The 27,505-nt window shown below is 40.0% G+C and overlaps 1 protein-coding gene across 2 annotated transcripts in view; it reads right to left on the bottom strand.

Moving 5' to 3' along the window:
• Positions 1 to 27,505, bottom strand: part of LOC126269161 (WD repeat-containing protein 11-like) — a 220,153-nt gene that overhangs the window by 49,898 nt on the left and 142,750 nt on the right. For both annotated transcript variants that reach the window (XM_049973970.1, XM_049973972.1), the window contains exon 17: positions 4,797 to 4,968. In XM_049973970.1, coding sequence (XP_049829927.1) covers positions 4,797 to 4,968 — 172 coding nt within the window. The remainder of the gene's footprint in view (positions 1 to 4,796; positions 4,969 to 27,505) is intronic.

Genomic DNA, 27,505 nt, shown 5'->3' with positions numbered 1-27,505 from the left:
GCAGAAATGGGCTTTTCAAACTGATGCAGAAGATTGGATGCCCACCTAAACTACAACAAATAATTTTGTCTTTTCACGTGAAAACACAAGGAACAATCTGCTTCAACGGTAAAACATCAGAAGCATTCCCTGTTAATAGTGGTGTGAAACAGGGGTGCGTGTTAGCTCCTACATTATTTGGGATTTTCTTTTCCCTTCTGCTCAGATTTGCCTTTGAAGACTGTGAGGAGGGAGTGTATCTACATACGAGGTCCGATGGAAATCTTTTCAACATTGCTCGCCTCAAGGCCAAGACCAAAGTAAATACAGTTGTTATCCGTGAGTTGTTATATGCAGACAATGCAGCTCTAGTAGCGAACACACAAGATGAGCTGCAGTATATAATTAACAAATTATCACATGCCTGTGAAAAATCTGGTCTACTCATCAGCCTTCAAAAGACTAAGATCATGGTGCAGAGCACTACCAACCTTCTATCCATCAGCATTGATGGCAATCCTCTCCAGGTAGTTGATGACTCTACCTACTTGGGATCCACAATATGTAGCAACTTGTCCATGGACACTGAAATTACTAACAGAATCACAAAGATATTATCTGTCATGGCTAGATTGAAAAACAGAGTATGGAACAAGGGACTGCTTACCACAAAAACTAAATTAAAAGTCTACAATGCTTGTGTTATAAGCACCCTTCTCTATAGCTGTGAGACATGGACAACTCTTTCTAAGCATGAATCTTGACTCAACAGCTTCCATCTCCGCTGTCTCCGGAAGATCCTTCAGATCTCTTGGAGAGATAGAGTACCCAACACCGAACTCTTTCATCATGCAAACACAACCAGCATCTTTGCACTCCTGAGTCATCGACGTCTAAGATGGTTGGGACATGTCAGGCAGATGTATCCTGAGTGGACACCAAAACAATTGCTGTACAGAGAACTTCAGGAGGATGTGAGGTCAGTGGGACGACCGCATCTTCGTTTCAAGGATGTCTGTAAGAGAGACCTGACCAAGACCAGAATCAATCCAAGTCACTGGAAAAACATTGTAGATGAGCGTGTCAAGTGGCGAGTAACTGTGCGCAATGGCGTCAAGCTCTCAGAGGACGAACGCACACAGGAACAAATCAGGAAGAGGACAAAGCAAAGAGACAGAGCGGCTTCTGTTCGAAGTCCCTCAAATTTCACACGTCCAAACTGCAGTACGGACTGCCACTCTCGAGTCGGACTTTTTAGCCACAGCAGACACTGCAGACTCTGAAACGAGCATGTTACACCATCATCCCTCAAGGATGGACGGATGCCATTATTACCACATCACAATGTATAAATAAAAATTAAAAAAAAAAAAAAAAAACTACTACTGAGAAACCAACATTTCACCCATGGTTACAGTGGCTTTCTTCCGAGTCTAAAGGGTCAAATAAAACAGTAAAACAATAGATCCTCATGAAGACCACTGTAACCATGACCGACATGTTCATTTCTAAAATACAGTTTTTTAGGAGGGCTTGCTGAAAAGTAATGCCTCTGAATTTTTTATGTGAACATTCTTACAGCTTTTTAAATAAAACAAATGTTATTAACAATCTGCATCTTTATTCTTCAAGTCCACATATTTTCAGCCCTCTGTCACTAGAAGCGTAAGGAACAACATGTTTTAATCACGTTTCGAATTTGAATAGTATGTGTGTGTGGGGGGGAGTTTCTTCTTATTTATTACTTCTTAATTTTTAAATAAATGTATTGTAATTTCATCTCATATGATCAACCCTACATTAAGAGGGCAAGGTCATGTGAAACGTGCAACAGGAGAAATTATGTCTTAGAAGTTTTCTGAGTATAGTAACCCATCTGAATGTATGATTTTGTGCTGAAAAGTAATGCATCTGAATTTTTTACATGAAAACTCTTAAATCTTTTTAAATAAACAAATGCTATTAATATTTTACATCTTTCTTCTTCATGCCTACAAATTTATTTCTCAATATAGTCACTCTGGTGACAAACACATTTTTTCCAATGAGAGACCAGTTTGTTGATAGCGCCACTTTCGTTCCTCCCTCCCCGCTCCAATACCCCACTCCACTACCACTCTGTATACCTTCCACACCACCTCAGTCAAGCCCATAGCAATTGAGCTAGGTTATATGCAGTGTGTAACATGAAAGGTTATGTGTAGTGCACAGTATAAATTTGATATACTACAAAATTGAAAACTTGTACTGTGTGAAGCTGTTGATTACAGAAGACCCGATGGCCACATAAAACAAACAGAAAAATGAAAGTACATGATAAAGAGATACACAACTGAAATTTGCTGTGAGGAAAAACTATAGATCTCCTAGTAAATCGTGTATAATTAAATAATTTTGCTTCTATTACCAACAACTGATGATACCTGGTTGAAAGAGGTGACAGACATTCAGTTAAAAACAAGATAAACATTCAGTTAAAAACAAGATAAAAATTCAGTTGTGAAAGATGGCATTATTCTTATGTTCACAGCTAACTCAGTTAAGCTGGTTTACATGTTAGCTGTACAAAAAATACGCTGGACAATCTTTGTTTTATAATCAAAAAGAAAAAATAACACCTAACTGACACCAAATGTGTATTAGAGTTTAACATCATTTGTGACAAGATCACTGACACTAAAGGAGGAAATAAGTTTCAAACATTAAGCACATGTAGGTGCTGCCTTGAGCTGGTAGGAGACAAGGTGAATTTGCTTGTGGGGGCCTGGGGCCATGTGGCCACCATGTAAGGAAAATCCTGGGATGGGGTATTCGGACACTGCATTGATTGTTTAAGAGGGCTGGCTATTCTTCAAACAATGGGCTAGTGTCAGTCAAACTGAAAGATGGTTTCTTAGAGCACTTGGAGAATCTATAACAACTCACAGTCAAGTATTAACCCATCTGCAATCTCAGAAAAATGAGGTGCATCCAATGACACAACAATATTTTCAATAAGTCTAAAACTACAGAAGTTCATATTTCACAGTGAATAAACATATTCACAATGAATCTCTGAATTAACAACTTTTACATTCACATGTTTTCGACACACAATATCTCAGATGATAGCACCGCACTATAGCTATCGTCTCTGAAAACTACATATTCATATCTGTTTTATTTCTTGATTTATTACATTTTATATATCTTTTCATTATCCAAATGTTTGTCAGGATATTGCATCCTTCCTAAATACACAGCAAATTAATACTGCATAAATACCTCATATTTTGGCATACTTGTGTATTTATGTAATGCAAAGTTCACTATTTGTCCAGTGACTATTTAAATATTAATTTAAACTGATAAAACAAATTCACTGTACTTTAAAAAGTAGTCAATCCCAAATGCTAGCTGACACCACATTTGTAAAAGTGTGCCAAAAGATGCTTCTGACAAGCATACCTAAATAATTGCTTAATAATATTTAACAATAATCTATTATAGTGAGCGCACTTGTGAAAGAATACACGCTTTTTTATGTATGGATAAATCTCTCTCTATATTTATTGGGAATGGTCTGAGTGTGACCAAATTTTTGTAGCATTTATTTATTCAAATATTGTTGTACAACATTAGTGTAGTCCAGAAGTGATCAAGATGATAAAATCATGTTTGTAAAACTTAAAAACGATGTATTTTTCGTCAGGACAGGCTTCAACCAGTGGAAAAGCAGATAGTAGCAGAACACTATGAAAGTTAACTGGAGACCAGGAATTTTTCAAATCAAGATCTCAAGGAAGTGTTTCTAGACACTTCTTTACATTTGTGCTTGAAAGAAGCAGACCTACCTCTGGTAACTAGCAATTCGATTGTGGAGGTGTTTAATTCTGGGCGGTGAACAGCTGCTACCATACATTAACTTCTGAAGGGACTTTATAATTCAAGTGGTCTGGATATGCTTCAGAGTAGGACTGTAACCTTTTCCACTTGTATTACGGTACTGAGTATAGAGAGATTGTGAGTTGTTATTCTTTGTGATAATTTGTAAATTGTGATGTTAAACTTCAAACTGTTTTGAGCTGGTGAATATTTTGTCTATTGTGATTATGAAATGGACTTAGTTTTGAAGTACATTTGATGACTACTTATCTTCTGTGTCTATTTTAACTGTATATAATAGGAGATGTCCTTTCGTGAATAAACATTATTCAACATAATTCTATGTCATCTACACCAATTATAGACATTAGAACTGAACCCTTGCTATTAAATTATTCATTAATTTTTATTTTGTATTTCAGTGCATTTTATTAGCTTACAATTCTAACCAATGTATAGACTATTTGACTGCAGGATCACAGCTACAGGTTATTATTTACAGCTAATTAGCTGGCAAGCATGAAAGCAGATGTACATGGCTCAACCTTATAACTACATCAAGCTATTCTTATTAAACAGAGCTGTGCATTGCCCAAATACCTTAAGTAGGAGTAGCCACAGGCAAAGGCGCAACTGGTTTGCTCATTCGGAATGTTGTTTAGAACAGCAGCTACACTAGCAGTAACCATTAGGTACTATCACAAAGCTTACTGGTAAGGTCTGCATCACAATCCCATAACATCTGCTCATGCTCCTTCTCAGCTCTCTCTGTTTTACTGTTAGATTTCCACTCTCACTGATTGGCCCTTCTAATGGAATGAAGCCTATGAGCCTAAGCACATTTCTCTTTTTGCTTAATCTTACTTCTGTTATAAGTTTTGGAGGTTAGTGACACATTAGTTCCCTGTTTCACTTATAATCTAGAAGAATACATACCTAAATACATTACATACCTTCAAATTCATAATCAATAAGAGGCGATGAACTAGAAGTCAATGTCATGTCCATGACACGCAAACATCCATCCTGTGTAGCTAATACAGGCTTGTCAGATGCTGCCCAGTCAATGTCAACAATTTTTACCATGTCTTTTGGGCATTTTAATTGTGAAATACGCTCATAGTGCTAAAAATAAATAAATAAATAAATAAATAAATCAAAATCTACTAAACTATGAATTTATGAATTTCTGTTACTGTAATGTGTAAAAAAAAAGTGGTGGGTGATCAGCAAGTAGCTATATTTAAAGATAATTTGTTGTGTAAATATAAAATTCCTCATTCCAAATCATTACAATTTGTTATACAAATGATTCATGGAACATAAAACTAACAATAATCTTAATTTATATAAAAAGACATAATATCATCACACTTTTAAACAGGATAATTTTTGGAAAGACAGAATATTGGAGCACACTGTTTGTTTAATACAAATTCCAATTGTTGTAGGTGTATTGGGGAAAGAAAGGCAAGACATCTAGAATGATGCAAAAATTATATTGACAGGGATGATATACATATTACAAAACACGCAAAACTCAATGATGATTGCTTCACAACCTGCACCAACTGGATCCTTCCCACCAACACTTTTCCTGTTGTGTCATATATATCTCATGTTTCTCTTCATTTATCTTTCCTCTTAAAACTTAATGCTGTATGCTCGAGTTTCTTTTCCCTTTCTACAGCTGTCTCATTATAATCCTTCTGCATCTACTGCCACATTATCTACTAACCATGTAAAATATTGAAATGACAGGTGGCCACAGAAATCTACATATTTACACCGATCTGATTGTACACAAAGGACAGTTTTATGATCTGTGTCTAATTGCTTGAACCAGTGTATTACATTATCTTCTGTTGCAGCAAACAGGTGTTACTTGAAAAGGGGGGGGGGGGAGGTACACACACACACACACACACACACACACACACACACACACACACACACACACACACACACACACCACTTGAACCAGTGTATTACATTATCTTCTGTTGCAGCAAACAGGTGTTACTTGAAAGGGGGGGGGGGGGGGGGGGGGAGGCGCGCGCGCGCGCGCGCACACACACACACACACACACACACACACACACACACACACACACACACACACACACACACATATTGTAGAACAGAACATCGCAATTCAATTCAAGACATGGTCCAACATAATCAAAACTGTAAATCTAATAACATTTCATTTGTTTCTTTGCTGTCCACATAACAATCAGTTTTCAACATTGTCATAGATTCTAGTTTACATATACAGAGGTTTAGTTAACATATACAAGTGCACACATTGATATAAATAGTGAAGGTCAGAAAAAACAAGCTTATGCTATATATGCTTGAAATTTTCTACTGAATAACAGCTTTTCTCTGTTAATGAATGCTTAAGTCTACTCTTTAAAGTGTTTAAAGTAGCTGCCTTGAGGTCAGATGGAAGTCTGCTATAAAAGATCATTCCTACTGTATGTGCACTACAGTCTGCGAACCTGGATTTTGGTTCACAAACATTGTTGCCTGCAGGATTTACGTACAGTAGATGGTTAGTATTTCATATTTTCTGAAGATTTCTCTACAAGGCTCTCTCCTGTTTAACTTGGCTACCACTCTTATTACCTTTTTTGTAGTATGAAGAGCCTGTCTGCATAGACAGGTGGTGCCCCACCCCATATCCATACTCAAGATGTGGTTGTATCACTCCAAAGTAAATTTCTCTCAAGCTATCATGGTCCAAAACAGCTGAGACACTTTTCAGAAGATACACATTTGTACTGATTTTCTTACAAATAGGGCCTACATGTTCTTCCCATGACAGGTGTTTGTCAACAATTATGCCCAGAAATTTGTGTTTGTGTATAAGGGCCAATGGAGGTGTAGATAGATTTCTACTTATGTTATGACTATAGTTAAGCATAAACTGCATTATCACTGCCTTCTCTCTATTTATATTTATGAGTAGCCTATTTGCAGTAAGATAACTAGACAGAAAATCATAACTGATTTCACTACATATCACAGCTTCAGTTGACAAAAGATGTGTCATCAGCATAGCTTAAAACCTTGCAGTTTTGGGGTTCAGTTAAATCATTTATGTAAACAAGACACAGAAAAAACCCCAATATACTTCCTTGGGGCATACCACACTGAAGTATCTTGTGGGTTGATTTGATTGTTGCCAACTGTTCATTCCTTCTACATCTACATCTACATCCGTACTCCGCAAGCCACCTGACGGTGTGTGGCGGAGGGTACCCTGAGTACCTCTATCGGTTCTCCCTTCTATTCCAGTCTCGTATTGTACGTGGAAAGAAGGACTGTCGGTATGCTTCTGTGTGGGCTCTAATCTCTCTGATTTTATCCTCATGGTCTCTTCGCGAGATATACGTAGGAGGGAGCAATATACTGCTTGACTCTTCGGTGAAGGTATGTTCTCGAAACTTCAACAAAAGCCCGTACCGAGCTACTGAGCGTCTCTCCTGCAGAGTCTTCCACTGGAGTTTATCTATCATCTCCGTAACGCTTTCGCAATTACTAAATGATCCTGTAACGAAGCGCGCTGCTCTCCGTTGGATCTTCTCTATCTCTTCTATCAACCCTACCTGGTGCGGATCCCACACTGCTGAGCAGTATTCAAGCATTGGGCGAACAAGCGTACTGTAACCTACTTCCTTTGTTGTCGGATTGCATTTCCTTAGGATTCTTCCAATGAATCTCAGTCTGGCATCTGCTTTACCGACGATCAACTTTATATGATCATTCCATTTTAAATCACTCCTAATGCGTACTCCCAGATAATTTATGGAATTAACTGCTTCCAGTTGCTGACCTGCTATTTTGTAGCTAAATGATAAGGGACCTATCTTTCTATGTATTCGCATCACATTACACTTCGCTACATTGAGATTCAATTGCCATTCCGTGCACCATGCGTCAATTCGCTGCATATCCTCCTGCATTTCAGTACAATTTTCCATTGTTGCAACCTCTCGATACACCACAGCATCATCTGCAAAAAGCCTCAGTGAACTTCCGATGTCATCCACCAGGTCATTTATGTATATTGTGAATAGCAACGGTCCTATGACACTCCCCTGCGGCACACCTGAAATCACTCTTACTTCGGAAGACTTCTCTCCATTGAGAATGACGTGCTGCGTTCTGTTATCTAGGAACTCCTCAATCCAATCACACAATTGATCTGATAGTCCGTATGCTCTTACTTTGTTCATTAAACGACTATGGGGAACTGTGTCAAACGCCTTGCGGAAGTCAAGAAACACGGCATCTACCTGTGAACCCGTGTCTAAGGCCCTCTGAGTCTCGTGGACGAATAGCGCGAGCTGGGTTTCACACGATCGTCTTTTTCGAAACCCATGCTGATTCCTACAGAGTAGATTTCTAGTCTCCAGAAAAGACATTATACTCGAACATAATACGTGTTCCAAAATTCTACAACTGATCGACGTTAGAGATATAGGTCTATAGTTCTGCACATCTGTTCGACGTCCCTTCTTGAGAACGGGGATGACCTGTGCCCTTTTCCAATCCTTTGGAACGCTTCGCTCTTCTAGAGACCTACGGTACACCGCTGCAAGAAGGGGGGCAAGTTCCTTCGCGTACTCTGTGTAAAATCGAACTGGTATCCCATCAGGACCAGCGGCCTTTCCTCTTTTGAGCGATTTTAATTGTTTCTCTATCCCTCTGTCGTCTACTTCGATATCTACCATTTTGTCAACTGTGCGACAATCTAGAGAAGGAAGCACAGTGCAGTCTTCCTCTGTGAAACAGCTTTGGAAGAAGACATTTAGTAATTCGGCCTTTAGTCTGTCATCCTCTGTTTCAGTACCATTTTGGTCACGGAGTGTCTGGACATTTTGTTTTGATCCACCTACCGCTTTGACATAGGACCAAAATTTCTTAGGATTTTCTGCCAAGTCAGTACATAGAACGTTACTTTCGAATTCATTGAAAGCCTCTCGCATAGCCCTCCTCACACTACATTTCGCTTCGCGTAATTTTTGTTTGTCTGCAAGGCTTTGGCTATGTTTATGTTTGCTGTGAAGTTCCCTTTGCTTCCGCAGCAGTTTTCTAACTCGGTTGTTGTACCACGGTGGCTCTTTTCCATCTCTTACGATCTTGCTTGGCACATACTCATCTAACGCATATTGTACCATGGTTTTGAACTTTGTCCACTGATCCTCAACACTATCTACACTTGAGACAAAACTTTTGTGTTGAGCCGTCAGGTACTCTGTAATCTGCTTTTTGTCACTTTTGCTAAACAGAAAAATCTTCCTACCTTTTTTAATATTTCTATTTACGGCTGAAATCATCGACGCAGTAACCGCTTTATGATCGCTGATTCCCTGTTCTGCATTAACTGATTCAAATAGTTCGGGTCTGTTTGTCACCAGAAGGTCTAATATATTATCGCCACGAGTCTGTTTTCTGTTTAACTGCTCAAGGTAGTTTTCAGATAAAGCACTTAAAAATATTTCACTGGATTCTTTGTCCCTGCCACCCGTTATGAACGTTTGAGTCTCCCAGTCTATATCCGGCAAATTAAAATCTCCACCCAGAACTATAACATGGTGGGGAAATCTACTCGAAATATTTTCCAAATTATTCTTCAGGTGCTGAGCCACAACAGCTGCTGAGCCCGGGGGCCTATAGAGACATCCAATTACCATGTCTGAGCCTGCTTTAACCGTGACCTTCACCCAAATCATTTCACAATTCGAATCTCCGTCAATTTCCTTCGATACTATTGCACTTCTTATCGCTATAAACACGCCTCCCCCTTCACTGTCCAGCCTACCTCTGCGGTATACATTCCAATCAGAGTTTAGGATTTCATTACTGTTTACGTCTGGTTTCAGCCAACTTTCTGTTCCTAGTACTATATGGGCGTTGTGACCGTTTATTAATGAGAGCAGTTCTGGGACCTTTCTATAGACGCTTCTGCAGTTTACTATTAGCACATTAATATTGTTATTCCTTGTTGCATTTTGCCTACTCCTGCCTTGCCGCGTCTCAGGAGGCGTCTTGTCGGGCCTAGGGAGGGAATTCTCTAACCTAAAAAAACCCCATGTGCACTCCACACGTACTCCGCTACCCTCGTAGCCGCTTCCGGCGTGTAGTGCACGCCTGACCTATTCAGGGGGACCCTACATTTCTCCACCCGATAGCGGAGGTCGAGAAATTTGCACCCCAGCTCTCCGCAGAATCGTCTGAGCCTCTGGTTTAAGCCTTCCACTCGGCTCCAAACCAGAGGACCGCGATCGGTTCTCGGAACGATACTCCTTTTATAAGTTAGCTCGACACACTGTTTCCTGTCTTTCAAATAGTAGGTAAATAGTTGTAAGGCTACACCTCTCACCCTATACAATTCTAATTTATGCAGTAGAATTGTAAGATTCACAGTATCAAAAGCGTTACTCTATCCAAGGTGCCTGTTACCTAGTGTCCTTCATTTAGCTTCTTTAATGTTTCATACATAAAAATTGCTACTGCTGTTACAATAGATTTTACTTTTCTAAAACCATGTAGTAAATTGTTAAATAAATTATGTTTGATGAAATATGCATCAAACTGATGTAATAGTACTTTCTCTAATAATTTTCCAAGGTCTGAAAATAATGATACTGCCCTGTAGTTTTTCAAGTCAGTTTTTATTCCCTTCTTATACACCAGTAGGATTTCAGCAATTTTCAAAAGATCAGGGAATTCTCCATGACAGAGTGAGAGTGTGATATTTATTAAATGTGTCAGAGGCTTAACTAATTCTCCTCTGCATTCCTGTAACAGCTTAGGTGAAATGTCATCCCAATCAGCAGACATTTTAGCTTTAAGTTTTTAAACAGTTGCTAGGAGGTCCCTCTCAGTAATGGCATGGATGAAAAAAGATTGGCTAGTCTTTGTAGCATTTAAATTCGGTGTTTCATTTGTGCCAATTTTATTAAACAACTGTAAGAATTTTTCACACACTTTTTTTGGGTCATTTGTTGTACTGTCATTTTCTTTTAATGTTATGCTGGTGTGTTCAAGAGAATGCTGTTTCCCACATTTTTCATAGATTGTTTTCTGGGCTGTTGTACTAACACAGGTTGAGTTGCTTATTTGATAGGCATATTTCTTAACTTTAAGGGTAGTCATTGAATCTCTGTTTTTTCTTCTGAGCAGTTTGTATTTTGTTAAATAGTATTGTAATTTAATATCTCTAAAGAGTGTGTAACAGTCTTTCATGTTCTCTCTCAGTTCAATGATGTCTGGAGGGAAGCTCTCAGCTTTGTGATTAGTAGCTTCGTTTCCTAGTTTTACTAAAGGACATGTTTCATTTAAAGTTTTATTGACTAGTTAATAGAAAATTTGCCATTTATCATTCACATTTGTTGCATTGTAAATTGGTTCCCATTTAATTCAAATTTGTAATTATATTTTGAAAAATTATTGTCATTATTCTTATTCATACAATTTATTCTGAAAACATTCGACACAAGGTACTTAATCACATGCTTGAAATTCTTTGGATGTTAAATCTCTGAACTGCAACCTTTTGAATCTTTGCACTTAATGTCCTCAGCATCACCTGATTCAGTTTGCCTACATTCCATTATAGTTGTTATACTTCTGTTGAAATTCATCTTATAACCCATTTTCAAGAGTTTATCCATTCCATTCAATTGTTCTTCCAAGTCCTTTGCTGTCTCTGAAAGAATTACAATGTCATCAGCAACCCTCAAAATTTTTATTTCATCGATTTTCACCTTAACTTTATTCCCTTTCCAAATGTCTCCTTGGTTTGCTTTACAGCTTTTTCAATGTACAGACTGAATAACTTCAGGGGTATGCTGCAGCCCTCTCTCTCTCTCTTCTCAACCACTGCTTCCTTTTCATGTCCTTTGATTCTTTTAACTACAGCCTGGCTTCTGCAAAAATTGTAAATGAGCTTTTGCTCCTAGTATTTTATATCTGCTGCCTTAAAACTTTCAGAGATTGTATTCCAGCCAACAATGTCAAAAGTTTTCTCTAAATTTACAAATGCTATAAATATAGGTTTGCTTTTCTTTACTTTATCTTCCAAGATATGTTGTAGCTTCAGTACTACCACACGAAATCCTCCAGTTCTCTGGTACTCAAACTGATCTTCCACCAGGTCAGCTTCTACCAGTTTTTCCATTCTTCTGTAAATAATTTGTGTCAATATTTTGCAGCCATAACTTATTAAACTGATAGTCTGGTAGCATTCACACCTGACAGCATCTATCTTCTTTGCAACCAGAATTATTAAATCTTTAAGTCTAAGGGTATTTCACCAGTTTCATGCATCTTGCAACAGTCTTGTCAAGACTAGAACTCCCAAGGATTTTTAACAATTATGTAGGACCTCCTTTCTGCCTGAGTCTTTCAGTGGTATATATATATATATATATATATATATATATATATATATATGCACTTGTGTCTGTATATGTATGGATGGATTTGTGTAGCTACTTTCACTTGGACAACTTACCACGTAATTGTTAACGATCCTTGTCAAAACTATTGCAAGATACACTGCAGAGCCAAAGAAACTGGTACACCTGCCTAATATTGTGTAAGGCCCCCATGAGCACAAAGAAGTACCACAACAGATGTAACATGGACTAGACTGATGTCTGAAGTAGTGGTGGAGGGAACTGACACCACAAATCCTGCAGGGTAAGAGTACAAGAGGGTCGAGATTTCTTTTGAACAGCCATTTGCAAGGCATCCCTGATTTAATCAATAATGTTCATGTCTTCGGAGTTTGGTTGACAGCAGAAGTGTTTAAACTCAAAAATGTGTTCCTGGAGCCACTCTGTAGCAATTCTGAATATGTGGGGTGTCGCATTGTCCTGCTGGAATTTCCCAAATCTGTCAGAATGTGTAATAGATATGAATGGATGCAGGTGATGAGACAGGATGCTTATACAAGCGTCACCTATCAGAATTGTATTTAGACATATCAGGGGTCCCATATCACTCCAACTGCACACACCCCACACCTTTACAGAGCCTCCACCAGCTTGAACAGTCCCCCGCTGGTATGCAGGGTCCATGGATTCACAAGGTCGTCTCCATATCCATACACATCCATCCTCTCAATACAGTTTGAAATGAGACTCATCCAATGAGGCAACATGTTTCCAGTCATCAACTGTCCACTGTCGGTGTTTACGGGCCTAGGTGAGGCGTTACGCTTTGTGTCATGCAGTCATCAAGGATACGCGAGTGGCCCTTTGGCTCCAAAAGCCCATATCAATGATGTTTCATTGAATAGTTTGCACACTGACATTTGTTGCTGCCCAGCATTGAAATTTGGAGAAGGTTTGCACTCCTGTCACATTGAACGATTCTCTTCAGTCATTGTTGGTCCCATTCTTGCAGGATCTTTTCCGGCCACAGCTATGTCAGAGATTTGATGTTTTACCGGATCCCTGAAATTCACGGTACACTCATGAAATAATTGTATGGGAAAATCCCCATTTCACTGTTACCTCGGAGATGCTATGTCCCATTGCTCATGTGCAGACTATTTTAACACCACATTCAAACTCACTTAAATCTTGATAACCTGCCATTGTAGCAGCAGTAACTGATCTAACAACTGCGCCAGACATTTGTGGTCTTATATAGGCATTGCCAACCGCAGTGCCATATTCTGTCTGTTTGCATATCTCTGCATTTGAATACGCATGCCTATAACAGTTTCTTTGGTGATTTAGTGCACACAAGACTAGTGAAATAATCTCAAGACTTCAAGGAGGATGTCATAATTCTGGTTTCAAATAGGACAGGTGTGAATATTACCAAACCATTAGTTTAATAACTCATGGCTGCAAAATATTGACACAAATTATTTATGGAAGAATGGAAAAACTGGTAGAAGCTCACCTTAGGGAAGATCTTTTTGAGTTCCAGAGAAATGGAGCAACTCTTGTGGTAGTATTGAATCTCATTTTTTAGACAACTATATTTCCTTTCACACATTTCACCTGCTGCATTTTTATTTTCTCCTCTCATCAATCACCTTCAATCTCTCCTGTGTTATTCAAAGATTTCTGCTTGGTCTTTTCTTTTTACCTATGAGGTTCTCTGCAGTTTCACTACATCATCGCTCAAAGGAACCCATTCATCTTCTATTTCTTCTGTTTCTCTTGTTTCGGTCCAACATTGCACAATGCTTCCTCTGAAGCTCTCCACAACCTAAGCTGCTTTCAATTTACCCAGGTCTCATCACCTTTTTGTAGTTTCATCAATTTAAATCTGTAGTTCATAAACAATAAGTTATGGTTAGAGTCCACATGTGCCCTGAACACTCTTACAGTTTAAAATATAGTTCTGAAATCTTTGTCTTAGCATGACACAATCAATCTGAAACCTTCTAGTATCCACATGTCTCTTCCACATATACAACATTATTATTCTTAAATCAAGTGTTGCAATGATTAAATCATGTTCTGTGCAAAATTCTACCAAGCAGCTTCCTCTTTCATAGCTTCCCCCCTATTGCATGTTGTTCTACTATTTCTCCTTCTCTTCCTTTTCCTACTGTCAAACTCGTCACCCATCACAAGTAAATTTCCTTCTCCATTAACTACGAGAATGAAATGAAATATCGTATGGCATTGTTGGCCGGGAGGTCCCATGCGGGGAAGTAAGGCCGCCGTATTGCAAGTCCCTTTTAGTTGACGCCACTTTGGTGACTTGCGAGTCAATGATGATGAACACACAACACCCAGTCATCATGAAACCACGGGCTGCGGACACTACATGAATATTTTTGTTTATCTCATCATACATTCTTTCAATCTTTTTATCATCTGAGAAACTACCTGGCATACAAACCTGTACTACTGTAATGGGTGTTGGCTTCATGACTATCTTGGCTACATTAATGTGTTCGCAATGCTGTTCATAGTATCTTAACCACATTCCTATTTTCTTATCTATTATTCAGCTTACTCTCACATTACTCCTATCTGATTTTATGTTGATAACCTTGAACCAACCAGATCAGTTGTCTTCTTCCTAGCACTGTACTTCACTAATTTGCACTGTAACTTCAATCAATACATTATACTTCTTAAATTCCCTAACTTATCTACTCAGTTAAAGGATCCAGTATTCCATTCTCCAGCCCAAAGCATGCCAATTTTGTTTTTCCTAATGGCAACATTCTTCTGAGTAGCCCTCATCTGGAGATCCATGTGGGGAACTTTTTCCTGACGACATCCTTCAGAGCAGCCCTCACCTGGAGAACTACATGGGGGAACCATTTTATTTCCAGAATATTTTACCCACAATGATGCAATCATCATTAAGTAATACAGTAGAGCAGCATACTACAGGGAAAAAAATAACAGCTCTAGTTTTCCCTTGCTTTCGGCCATTTGCAGTATCAGCACAGCAAGACCATGTTGGCTAATGATACAAGGCCAGATTAGTCCGTCATCCAGACTGTTCGCCCGGCAATTGCTGAAAAGGCAGCTGCCTTCAGAAAACATGGGTAAATCTGGCCTGTCTACAGACACTGCTCTATTGTAGTGCCACCTACAGTAAAGTTATCAACACTGTTGAGGTTCACAAGCCACCCACTGCACCTAGGCAAGGTCTGTGGTTGATGGGACAATGGGGAGGGGTGTGTGCCAACACTCATAAAGGTAATAAAAAGTGCTAAAATGGTGGAAAATGACAAATATAAGAAACACATCAAATAAAATGGAAGCTGTTTGGGCTATAGTAAAGGAACTGGAAGTACCACAGTAAGAATGCACAGTCTCATGGCAGTACTGTTGAATAAAATGTTATCGGGCTTCCAGTTGTTTCCAGTGGTTAAAATGCCATGAGCTTACAGCCAAGCACTCCTGGCGATTGACAAGTGGTATGACATACCACTTTGTGGCCAAGGAGTGCTTGACCGAAAGCTCATGGTATCTTAATCACTTGACACGGCTAGAAGTCTGTCAAAATTTTATTCAGGAACTACAAAAATTAAAATTGATAATCTAAAACTGAATGAAAATCTGTTAAATTACCGAAGGATGTAGCTAATATGTTTAACAGTTATTTTGTAAAGGATTCAGATAACTCTTTCAACAAAATATTTCCCATACACATCACACACACCTGACATCAAAAATTAAGCAGAAACACAATATTTCTCACGACAGGAAGTACAGCAATAAACCATGTTACTACAATCAAAATACTCCTAATATACTTGTGCAAGCACAAGCTCTGAACCAGTGATTTGCATGTAAATCTGTCATCCTAAAATGGCAACTTTCCAACAAGCTTAAAAATTGCTCAAGTGAAACCACTTCACAAAAAAAGAAAGCTACGTACAGGTGCTAAACAACAGACATGTTTCATTAATGTCTATATTTTGAAAAATTCTAGAAAATATTTTGCTTAAGTAAATATAAAATACCAACAGAATCACAACTTGGCTTTAAAAGAAACCACTCAAACAAAACGACATTTTTTTTCTTTTCTATACAAAATGCTACAGACACTATAGAAACAGGAACATACCTCTAGCATATTGCTACATTTATCATAGGACTTTGATACATCAATCATGATAATTACACAATAAGATTAAGCATTGGGGATCAGGGGAGAGGCATGTAACTAGATTAAATCATAAGATTAAGCATTGGGGAATTAGGAGAGAAGCAAGAAACTGGAGTAAATCATACTTCTATAAAAGAAAACAGATTACAGAGATAATATACAAAGTACATGGCAGTCAACACCCGTGAGTCAAATTTATTAATCGTTAAACATGACGCCCCCCCCCCCCCCCCCCCCCCCCAGTTCCATACTGAATTCCCCTCCTGTTGTTACTACATGTAAATGATTTAGATATAAACAGTAGTAACAGAAAACTAAAAACTATATCAACTTGCAGATGCGAACGGCATTGTGATTTCAGTAAGTACCAAGGAAACCTATGAAAAAACACTATGGCTGTCACAAGGAATGTAGCAGTGCGTTGATGCAAACAGTCTGATTATAAATCTGGAAATAATTATTGCAATGGACATATTCACTAACCAGTACAGGACACGAGCTAATCCTTGTATTGAAATAAATGGACAAGCAATTGGAAAAGCAGAGTGTACAAAATTTTGAGTACACTACACAAACGGGATTCACATGTGGACAGAAGAAAACTAAGCAAAACATGTTTCATAATACAAATACTAAGAAACTGTATATTATATTATAATCTTAGTACCATATATTTTGCTTACATTTCACTCAGTATTAGAAAATGTTGCAGTATTTTTTGGAAACTGTGAAGCAAATCTGAAATCATTTACATTACAGAAAACAATAATTGGCTAATGGAAGGGGTAAACAAAAGATCATTATGCAGACAATTATTTAGAAAAAATAAAAGTCTACCACTTTTATGTATTTCCAAACTAGAAAATGTAAATGTTATAAAAGAAAAGCTTAACAGGGACAGTCCCAACATCAAATGTAATGAACCTGTACACAGTTACCGCACACGACAAGTAATTAACGTACAACAAACAAGAATAGCACTAATCCAATTACACAAACTACTGCTTAGTGCCTCATGGATGTGTAACTCACTGATCTCCAACAAAGCTGCTATTCAGAAATGCTTTGTGTAAGATGTTGCATTGATCCTGCTTCCTTAAAGGCACGGTGTCCCCATAACAGGATATGAGTCATTTCTGTAGGATTTCAGAAATTTAGACCATCTTTGACACTATGTGCTAACCAAACACTGACATCAACTGTAATGCAACTTTCTTAACTTTTCAGTATATGTTTATGCTGTAGTGTATCCTTCACTGCTGTAATCTGGCAGGGCTGAGAGAACTGTTGATCCACATTAAATGAATTCCCTAAAATTGCGTCTGAAACATCTCTATACTGTAAATATTTTTTTCTTGTACCACTAGAAGTATTCCACCAAAGATTTTTTTAATGTATTAATGAAATATTTTTACTAATGCATCTTTGTAACAGTTGCCAAGTAAAATCTCCACGTGCACAGTATAAGGCACTGGTGCTGACTAGAAAGTTCTTACAGCAGTTTTTCTTTTGCTGGTGTTATGCCTTCTATGTTAATAGAGAATCATTAAGTGTGGCTATAAAAAGGACTAAGATGTGGATGATTCCGTTTTAAAAGAATTAGCAATAATTCTCTGATGTTTCCCAGCGTATGCCCAATTGCCCCCCCCCCCCCCTCGATCACAAATCACCGCAATAGCAGAAGCTTCTCGCATGCTGACTATCTTATTCTATCCATCTAAGGCACAGACTTTGGATCAGTGGAGAACACCTCCATGAACGTCCTTAAGCAACTTTCCAGATACAACAAAAACTAACTTAATTCAAAATCCTCAAATATACAAGTGTGTTCTTTTCATTTGAGATACAGTGAAGATAGTCCCAAATTAAAGACAGTATGGTCAAGTGTTGAACTGGAACACAGTGAGACTCCCCCCCCCCCCCCCATGGAAAAAAAAAAAAAAAAAAAAGAAAAAAAAAAAAAAAAAAAAAAAAAAGAAAAGAAAAGAAAAAAAACATCTAGGAGTGAATCTTAAATCTCTTACTTTAAAGAAGCATTACATGAACTGCAAGTCAAAAGTTTCCAAAAGAAACAAACTTCCATGGAAACTAGCCAGATCACTGTAAGATACTCAACCTGAAATTAGAAACTACTGCAGTGGCCTACACTATTCTGTGGCAGGGTATGCATGTCCTGTCTAGCATAATTCGATACATGCCAAACAGGCAGATATGGCTGCAGAATCTTAACAGGTTGCTTGAAATCAACTCCAGCCAAATGGCAGGAATAGCACCACTTCCTATTCAAAGAGAGAGAGCTGCAAATGACGAAAGGAAGACAGTGAAGTAGGAGATAACCCATCCCTGTATGGGCACAAACCACTGAAGTCAAGGAGTAGTTTCCCCAGAACATTGATGGCATTGAGCCACTGCTGGGAAAGCTAGGTTGCACATATGGAGGGCTACGATCTACCTTCCACCTGGCTAGAAGAGAGTTTCCAAAACTTTACCTTCTGGATATAATGTGTAATGGACGACTCCAAAGTTCCTGAACAGACTGAGGTCTGCAGTTGTCAGGTCAAAGGTTAATTTGGCACCTTGGGGCTACACTGATCAAGATGATATCCAGTGTGAAAATGGAGAAGACCATGCTGTTCATCATACGCTTCAATGCCATCTGCAACCAGCCTCCTGCACAGAAGATGAACTTATTCAAGGAACAGAAAGTACAGAGGAACTTCTTGTGACTCGCCGATCATTCAAAGTGCTGCCGCACAATTACACGCATCCTCCACATGCGGCGCTGTCTGCCAGCCATGCAGCAGCTGCGCCACCTAAGCGGCCAGCCAGCAGCGGCCGCTAGACGGACTCAGTGCTCATTTGAATGTTACTGTGTTCATATGTATTGCTTGTCAACTTGCTCTGTGACTTATGTGTGTTGTGTCATTCTGAAATGTGTGTGTTCAACTTGACGTTATAACAATTGCCGACGAGGATGGGATTTTTCCTTTACACCGTTGACCCACAGGCTTCCATGGCTACTGTCGAGCAACTATTGCAAGGTCCCATTGAACAGCAAATGCTTCTAATATCAGCAATTCGCGATTTCGACGTGGCGTCAAATGCGGGGCGTTTCTCGTCATTGACTATACCTCCCTTTCCTCCTTACGACAAGACAGCGGAAGTCTGGTATGTTTACGAAAAACATCTTCGACAGCACTTCTTGGCATTTCATGTCACGGACAAACAACCATGTAAGTCTCTGTTCCCTTCCTGGATTTCACCTCAAATGTAACGGTTGTTGTCGCAATTGGCTCCTTTGAAAGATCCTGCATCTTTTTCCTTTGCTGAAATGTGCTCACTTCTGTCCGTCTATTTTCAAAAGCAGATGCATGTGGTAGCCTTTTATTGTTGTCACAAACAGCCGCATCAATCCTATCGCGCTTGGGCTGCTGAACTTCACAGCCTCAGTCGAAAGTGTCAATTTGTTACTGATGTTCACAAAGAATCCTATGCCGATTCCATGGTACGGGGTGCTATTATCCAGTTGGTGCCCGACAAAGAAGTTCGGCAACAGGGTATTCGTCCGCTTCAGCAAACTGTCACTGCAATCGATGCCCTTCCTCACCCTACATCTGTTAAGGAACTGCAGGCCTTCTTGGGGAAAATAGCATACCATCACAAGTTTTTACCGTCTGTGGCTTCGGTGGCTCAGCCGTTGCATCGCTTGTTGCATAAAAATGTGCCTTTTCACTGGTCCGCGTCATGCAATAGGGCTTTCCAGAAATTGAAGTCTATGCTGAAACAGGCCCCGTGCCTGGCTACTTATCGACCTGGTCAATGTCTTGTTCTTGCCACGGATGCCTCTATATCGGGTCGGTACAGTCCTTGCGCACCGTTTTTCTGACGGTTCTGAACAACCTATTGCTTATGCCTCCAAAACGCTCACAGATGCCCAACAAAAGCATTCTCATATTGAAAAAGAAGCTTTGGCCATTATTTATACTCTCCATAAGCTTGGTGTTTTTCTCTATGGCTACAAAATTTCATCTTGTTACAGATCACAAACCTCTTGTTTCCTTGTTTCATCCATCAACGTCACTTCCAAACAAGGCTGCACACTGCCTCCAGCGTTGGGCTCTTTACTTGTCTTGTTTCAATTATGAGATTCATTTCCGGCCAATGGCTCAACATGCGAATGCTGATGCACCGTCTCGTCTTCCTATGGGCCCTGATCTGGCATTCAATAGGGGCGAACTTTTGTGTTTCCACCTGGATGTTGCCGAGCAGCGGGTTGTGGACGGGTTCCCTATCACCGGGGACCGGCTGGCAGCTGCTACGGGTTCTGACCCTACCCTCTCCCGGGTTTTACACTGTATTCAGAAGGGTTGGCCAGATCGCCCCTCCGCTAAGACTTCTGATCCATTGCGCAACTGCTATGCTTTGCGCTACTGCCTCACAGCTAGAGATGGTGTTATTCTCCTTTCCACTGACAATGCTTCGCCGCATGTTGTGGTACCTGCGTCTTTGCGTGCTTCGGTCTTGCGCCTCCTTCACCAAGGGCACTGGGGTGTGTCTCTCACAAAATTTCTGGCGCGCCGTCATGTGTACTGGCCTGGCATCGACTCTGAAATAGCACACATGGTCGCAACCTGCGGCCCTTGTGCGTCACAGGCCGCTGCCCCGAAGTCATTTTTGTCACCGTGGCCTTCGCCTGAAAAGCCCTGGGAACGCATTCATGCTGACGTTGTGGGACCCTTTTTAGGTACTTATTGGCTCCTCATAATTGACACCTACTCTAACTTTCCTTTCACTGTCCGTTGCATGTTGCCTACCACCCGCAGCAACCACAAGTGCTCTTGCCCGCATTTTTTATTTGGAAGGCCTCCCCTCTACTCTTGTTAGTGATAATGGTCCACAATTTGCGTCTTCCGAATTTGCGGGTTTTTGTGCTCGTCACGGCGTTATGCATGTCACGGCCCCGCCGTTCCACCCACAATCAAATGGTGAGGTCGAACGACTGGTCCGCACATTTAAGGCTCAGATGCACAAACTACTGACTTCTTCTGCTGCTGATGATGATGATGCACTTCTCCAGTTTCTGGCATCTTACCGTTTCACCACCATGGGCAACCACAGCCCAGCTGAGCTCTTACAAGGCCGACAGTCCCGCACGCTACTTCATCTTCTGCGGCCTTCCACCTCACGGCCGCGGGTGCCTTCACTTGGCTGGTTCACCGTCGATGACCTCGTATGGGTACAGGGATATGGCAGGCGGCTAAAATGGAGTCCGGATCGCATCTTAAGACACCGTGGCCGACGCCTGTACCTGTTCCGAATGCCGCTACACCACCTTCGGCTCTACCTGACGCTCGGGATCTTGGTATCTCTCAATACTCACAACGCAGCCCTCTCACCGTCATCGCGGTGCCAGTTCAAGAACGGACGCCACCAGGAGACGTGCCCATGCAGGAACCGGATGACCATCCTTTGTCGGTGCCAATCTACTCGCCGCCTCCTCCTCCTACAGATGCCGACACATAGCCCATGTCTCCTGTTATATCAACTGGACTTAACGCAATGGGCAGATTGGTGCACGGGGCCCCAGCAGATTCAACCCCTATGTCTCCTGTCATCTCGACCTGGTCTCATCGGGGACACTTCCGTCCGTACGGGAAGCCTCCTCCTCAAGACTTTATGGCCAGTCAAACAATGCCTATGGACGTTAGCCATCTCCAGGCCACCTCCATCAAGACCAGTGCAACAATTTCTAAGGGAGGAAAAGTGTTGTGACTCGAAGATCATTCAAAGTGCCGCCGCACAATTACGCACGTCCTCTACCTGCGGCGCTGTCTGCCAGCCATGCAGCAGCTTCGCCACCTAAGCGGCCAGCCAGGCATCTGTCTCGCGTGTGTGACTCAGTGCTCATTCAAATATTACCGCGTTCATATGTATTGCTTGTCAAAACACGCGATCTAGTGTTGTATTGTGTCGTTTTGAAGTATGTGTGTTCAACTTGATGGTATAACAGAACTGGCCATGTTTTAGCCAAAAGTATGAGGGGCAGTCAAAGGAAAATGGCACAGCTGGAAAAAAAAAAAAACAAGTAAACTGTTTATTATTTCAAAAGTAATTGCCATAACTGTTATTACATTTACCCCACTATGGGATAAGATAGTAAATACCTTCATGGAAAAATCTTTGCTGTTGCCTACAGAACCAGAATTGTACCCAGGCATCCACCTCTTCATCTGAAGCAAATTGATGGCTATGAATGTCTTTTTTCAGGGCTCCAAAAATATGGAAGTCATATGGGGAGGGGGGGGGGGGGGGAGATCACAAGACTGTATGGAGGATGCATAACAACTTTCCACTGAGACTTCTACAGTGTACTCAAAACAACCTCGGCAACATGTGGTTGAGCCCATTCGTTGCCAAAATTGTTTCGAGTATGCTGCAGAAGTTTTGCTGGGAAACCCTTACACATTGTCTATACAGTCCTAATCTCCCTTCATGAGATTTCCATATTTTTGGAGCCCTGAAGAAAGACATTCATGACTGTCAATTTTCTTCAAATGAAGAGGTGCATGCCGAGCAACAATTCTGGTTCCGTAGGCAACCACAAAAGTTTTCCCATTTAAGTATTGACTGTCTTGTCTCACGGTGTGTGATAAATGTATTCATAGTTATGGCAATTACTTTTGAAATAATAAACAGTTTACTCCCTTTTTCCCATCTATTTTATTTACATTTGACATTCCCTTATAATATAGTAATAACTGTGCATAATACACTTACAGAAAAAAACCTGCAGTGCCAAGAAAGAAACATATGACAAATGGAAGTTGGTGGGTGTGTTTCTACACCTGAAAGATGATGTCTATTCAGATTTTGTGGCGGTCACATAAGGTTGGTGCTAGTAGTGCCACCATAAGGATGCAAATCAGGTTTGCCTGTTTTAACAGCCGTGAACATTAGTTACCTTTGAGATTGGACTTGTTGAGTTGATGTTAGTCAGGAATGCCACTATGGCATAAAGGCGCCACCTAAACCTCACTAAGTTTGAACAGAGTCATGTGATAGGCCTATAAGAAGCTGTATGTTCCTTCTGTGATACTGCACAAAGACTTAGGAGGAATGTAGCCACAGTAGATGATCACTGGCAGCATTGGTCACAAGGATGTACAGTTGCAAGAAGAATGGGCTCCAGATGGCCACATGGCAATACCGAGAGGGAAGACCATCGTGTTCAACATATGGCTGTGGTGCATTATACTGCATCTGCAGCAGCAATTTGAGCGACTGTGGGCACAACAGTGACGTACAGAACTATTACAAATCAGTTACTGTGATCTCAGAATGTTAACGACTTAAATATGTTACCTACATAAATGTAGTCCCAAAATTTCACTACTCTAATTATTTTTTTGGGCCATGATTTTCTTCCATCAGTGTGTGTGTGTGTGTGTGTGTGTGTGTGTGTGTGTGTGTTTTAGGAGAAATAATAATAATAATAATAATAATAATAATAATAGCAGAACCTGGAAAAACAATGAAAAATTACGTTTCAGTATAAATAAAAATGTGTTGGATAAACACATTCATGAACACTTTTATGAACTGATTTTCATGTGTGTTCTTCTCTGCACACATTCTGTTGACCCGTCTGGCTTAACTGCTTAGTAAACTCTATATCAATGCTGCATGATACAATACATTGGACAACTATTGCACAACATAAGAATCTGTGCACACTCAGTCCACTCTGAAGTCTGCTACTTACTGGTTTATTGGGCTTTCAATGGAGACATTGAGACACACTGGCACAGAAGGTATTACAATAAGTTTCCTCATCACACTCAGTGACATCTTCAATACAGAGAAATGAAATTTTTATTTTGGCGGAGTTGGTGGGGGTGAGGGATGTAAATGCTATCATTTAAGTGCCACAATCTTTTTAAAAACTAAAAGACAATGGAAGAATGTTGCACCTGCTGATTTTTGTCAGTTGTGATTTTCCAAATTTTGTGGAGTCTCACATCATCTTTCAAATACTTTTAATATAATTCCAATAACAGCCAGTCCATAAGAATTCACTAGAGAATGAAACACAGCCTGTCTATGTCTGACTGCATATTACACTCTTGAAACCGCACATTACTTTCACACACATGGCAATTCTGCATAATGCATCACACAACATGCTGGATCTTTGTTGTGCTGCAGAAAAGTGATTTGTGTGTGTGTTTTTACTGTAACACAGGGTGTGATTCCTCTTAGCACCCATTTTTATATTGAAATAAGAACTGCAATATTGGAAAAGGCAATAAGGGCAAATAAGGCAGTGCGCTGTACACTGTCCTTATCAAAGAATGATGACATACATTTTCACTGTTAAATATTTTATGAGCAGTACTAAGACAAAGCTTTTCATAACTCACACTGTTAAAAGCATCTACATCTACATCCATACTCCGCATGCCACCTGACGGTGTGTGGCGGAGGGTACTTTGAGTACCTCTATCGGTTCTCCCTTCTATTCTAGTCTCATATTGTTTGTAGAAAGAAAGATTGTCGATATGCCTCTGTGTGGGCTCTAATCTCTCTGATTTTATCATCATGGTCTCTTTGTGAGATATATGTAGGAGGGAGCAATATACTGCTTGACTCCTCAGTGAAGGTATGTTCTCAAAATTTCAACAAAAGCCCATACCGAGCTACTGAGCGTCTCTTCTGCAGTCTTCCACTGGAGTTTATCTATCATCTCTGTAATGCTTTCACGATTACTAAATGATCCTGTAACGAAGTGCACTGTTCTCCATTGGATCTTCTCTATCTCTCCTATCAACCCTATATGGTACGGATCCCACACTGGTGAGCAATATTCAAGCTATGGGCGAAAAAATGTACTGTAACCTACTTCCTTTGTTTTTGGATTGCATTTCCTTAGGATTCATCCAATGAATCTCAGTCTGGCATCTGCTTTACCGACGATCAAATTTATATGATCATTCCATTTTAAATCCCTCCTAATGCCTACTCCCAGACAATTTATGGAATTAACTGCTTCGGTCCTATGATACTCCCCTGCGGCACACCTGAAATCACTCTTACTTCGGAAGACTTCTCTCCACTGAGAATGACATGCTGCGTTCACACAACAACTTCAGTTTCAGTTGCCCTGTAAGGAATACCCTACACCCATCACCACTACAACTCTTCTTTAAGTTGCAGTCACATCTGTACACCTTGCACCTAGACATAACGTGCCTGTGCTTGCCCCACAAGCAAGTAGAGGCAAGCATGCAGTGCACGCTTCTTTCTTAACAAGTGTGCACAAGTTATTCCAATAACACAGACAGCAGCATTCAAATTACACCAGTGCTCAAGCTTCAGTTGTAGGTTAAAGACGTCTGTAAGAATGGCTGGTGAGCAGCAGGTTTCTTTTGTCAGAGTCAGCCAGGCATACTGGTGATGTGCACCAGTGAGGCTGCAGCATAAACGTGCCCCTACAGGCAGGATGAGGATCACCTAACATTACTTATAATGCTAATTATACATATTTTATTTATCTTGAAAAACATGTAATGATAATTATGATTCTAAATATGAGAAAACTTTATAGTGAGGAAAAAAGTAAATTGTAAACTTGTTCATTATGAATGCATATTTTTGCTTAACTTGAAGAGCTTGCGAACTGGAGAATTACGAAGTGTGTGAAATATCAGAACAGTCTGTTGCTTTGATAAATTCAGTTCTACAGATAAGCAAGATGCATTGACAGTTGAAAATTGTGGATCATAGTGGGGAGAGGTTTTTGCAGTATATGGATCTGCACCAGCTGGTTGCTAATGAAGAAATATCATTCATTAAACATCAGGTTACTGATCCCATTTGCAAATAAAACAGTACTTTATGGATGCATATTTATGCTACAGAATGGAGGTGGATATGCTACTAAGGTTTCTAATTATTTCAGAATTATATTCTCAAATGTAAATAAGGTGATGACCTTTTGTGAAAATTTGATGTGCTGAGTACAGCAGGGTAAGGGTCTCATCATTTATAGTGTCTACATCATCAGTTATTTTAAGCTTGTGTTTTAGACCTAGATAGCCCTGAGAATTGTAGCTTGTTTTTCATCACATGACATGTGCATGACAGGTGCACTTGTCTTTCAGTCTGCGATGGGGAGACTCTTCTGCCTGAACAAGGTGGCCCATGTGCACAAACCAGAGCTGTGCATGCCTTTGTCTCAGTGCATGCACCACCTTGCCTCTTTGTGCAATGACCACATACACCCACTACACACAGGAAGTTACACAGGTGTAAACACACCTTTAAGAAGACAGGGTGGCACAGGTTGGTAACAATGAGCAGCTGGAAGTAGTATATTGGTGATTGTGGATGAAGAGAGCCTACACTACAAATTTGTCTCCTCATTTGTACAAAACAAATCAAACAATAATCTCATTTAACTGCCACAATAACTTATAGTTCACAAATTATACAATGGTGAGTCCAGGATGAAACAATAATAATATCATGAAAAGGACAGATTGCTAGTCACCTTATAAAGGAGACAATGAGTCACATACAGGCACGAAGAAAAGCTGCTATAAATTTGAGCTTTAGGCCAAAAGTCTTCTTCCAAAATGGAACACACACACACACACACACACACACACACACACACACACACACACACACACACACAAGCGCGTGCGCGAGCAATCGCTCTCTCTGGCCACTATGAGTCTAACCACAGCAGCAGGAAACAGTGGTTATGTGTGTTTTGAGTTTGTGCTTGTGTGAATGTGTATGTTTTATATTTCACACGAAGGCCTTTTGAACAAAAGCTAAGAAATACAGCAGCTTCTTGTTGTGCCTATCTGTAACTCAATGTCTCCTCTATATCGTGAGTAGCAATCTATCCTTTTCATGATTTTGTTGTTATTTCACAAATTATGATTCATACAGGGAGTATCATATTTAAAAAGTGAAAAATTACACAATAATAAAAGCAAACACTTTCTATTAAACATGGATCCACAAACGAGCTGTC

Source organism: Schistocerca gregaria, chromosome 1, assembly GCF_023897955.1.
Source record: "Schistocerca gregaria isolate iqSchGreg1 chromosome 1, iqSchGreg1.2, whole genome shotgun sequence".
NCBI classification, from domain to species: domain Eukaryota; kingdom Metazoa; phylum Arthropoda; class Insecta; order Orthoptera; family Acrididae; genus Schistocerca; species Schistocerca gregaria.
The sequence above is the reverse complement of the archived record's forward strand: the minus strand, read 5'-3'. Positions and strand labels throughout refer to the sequence as shown.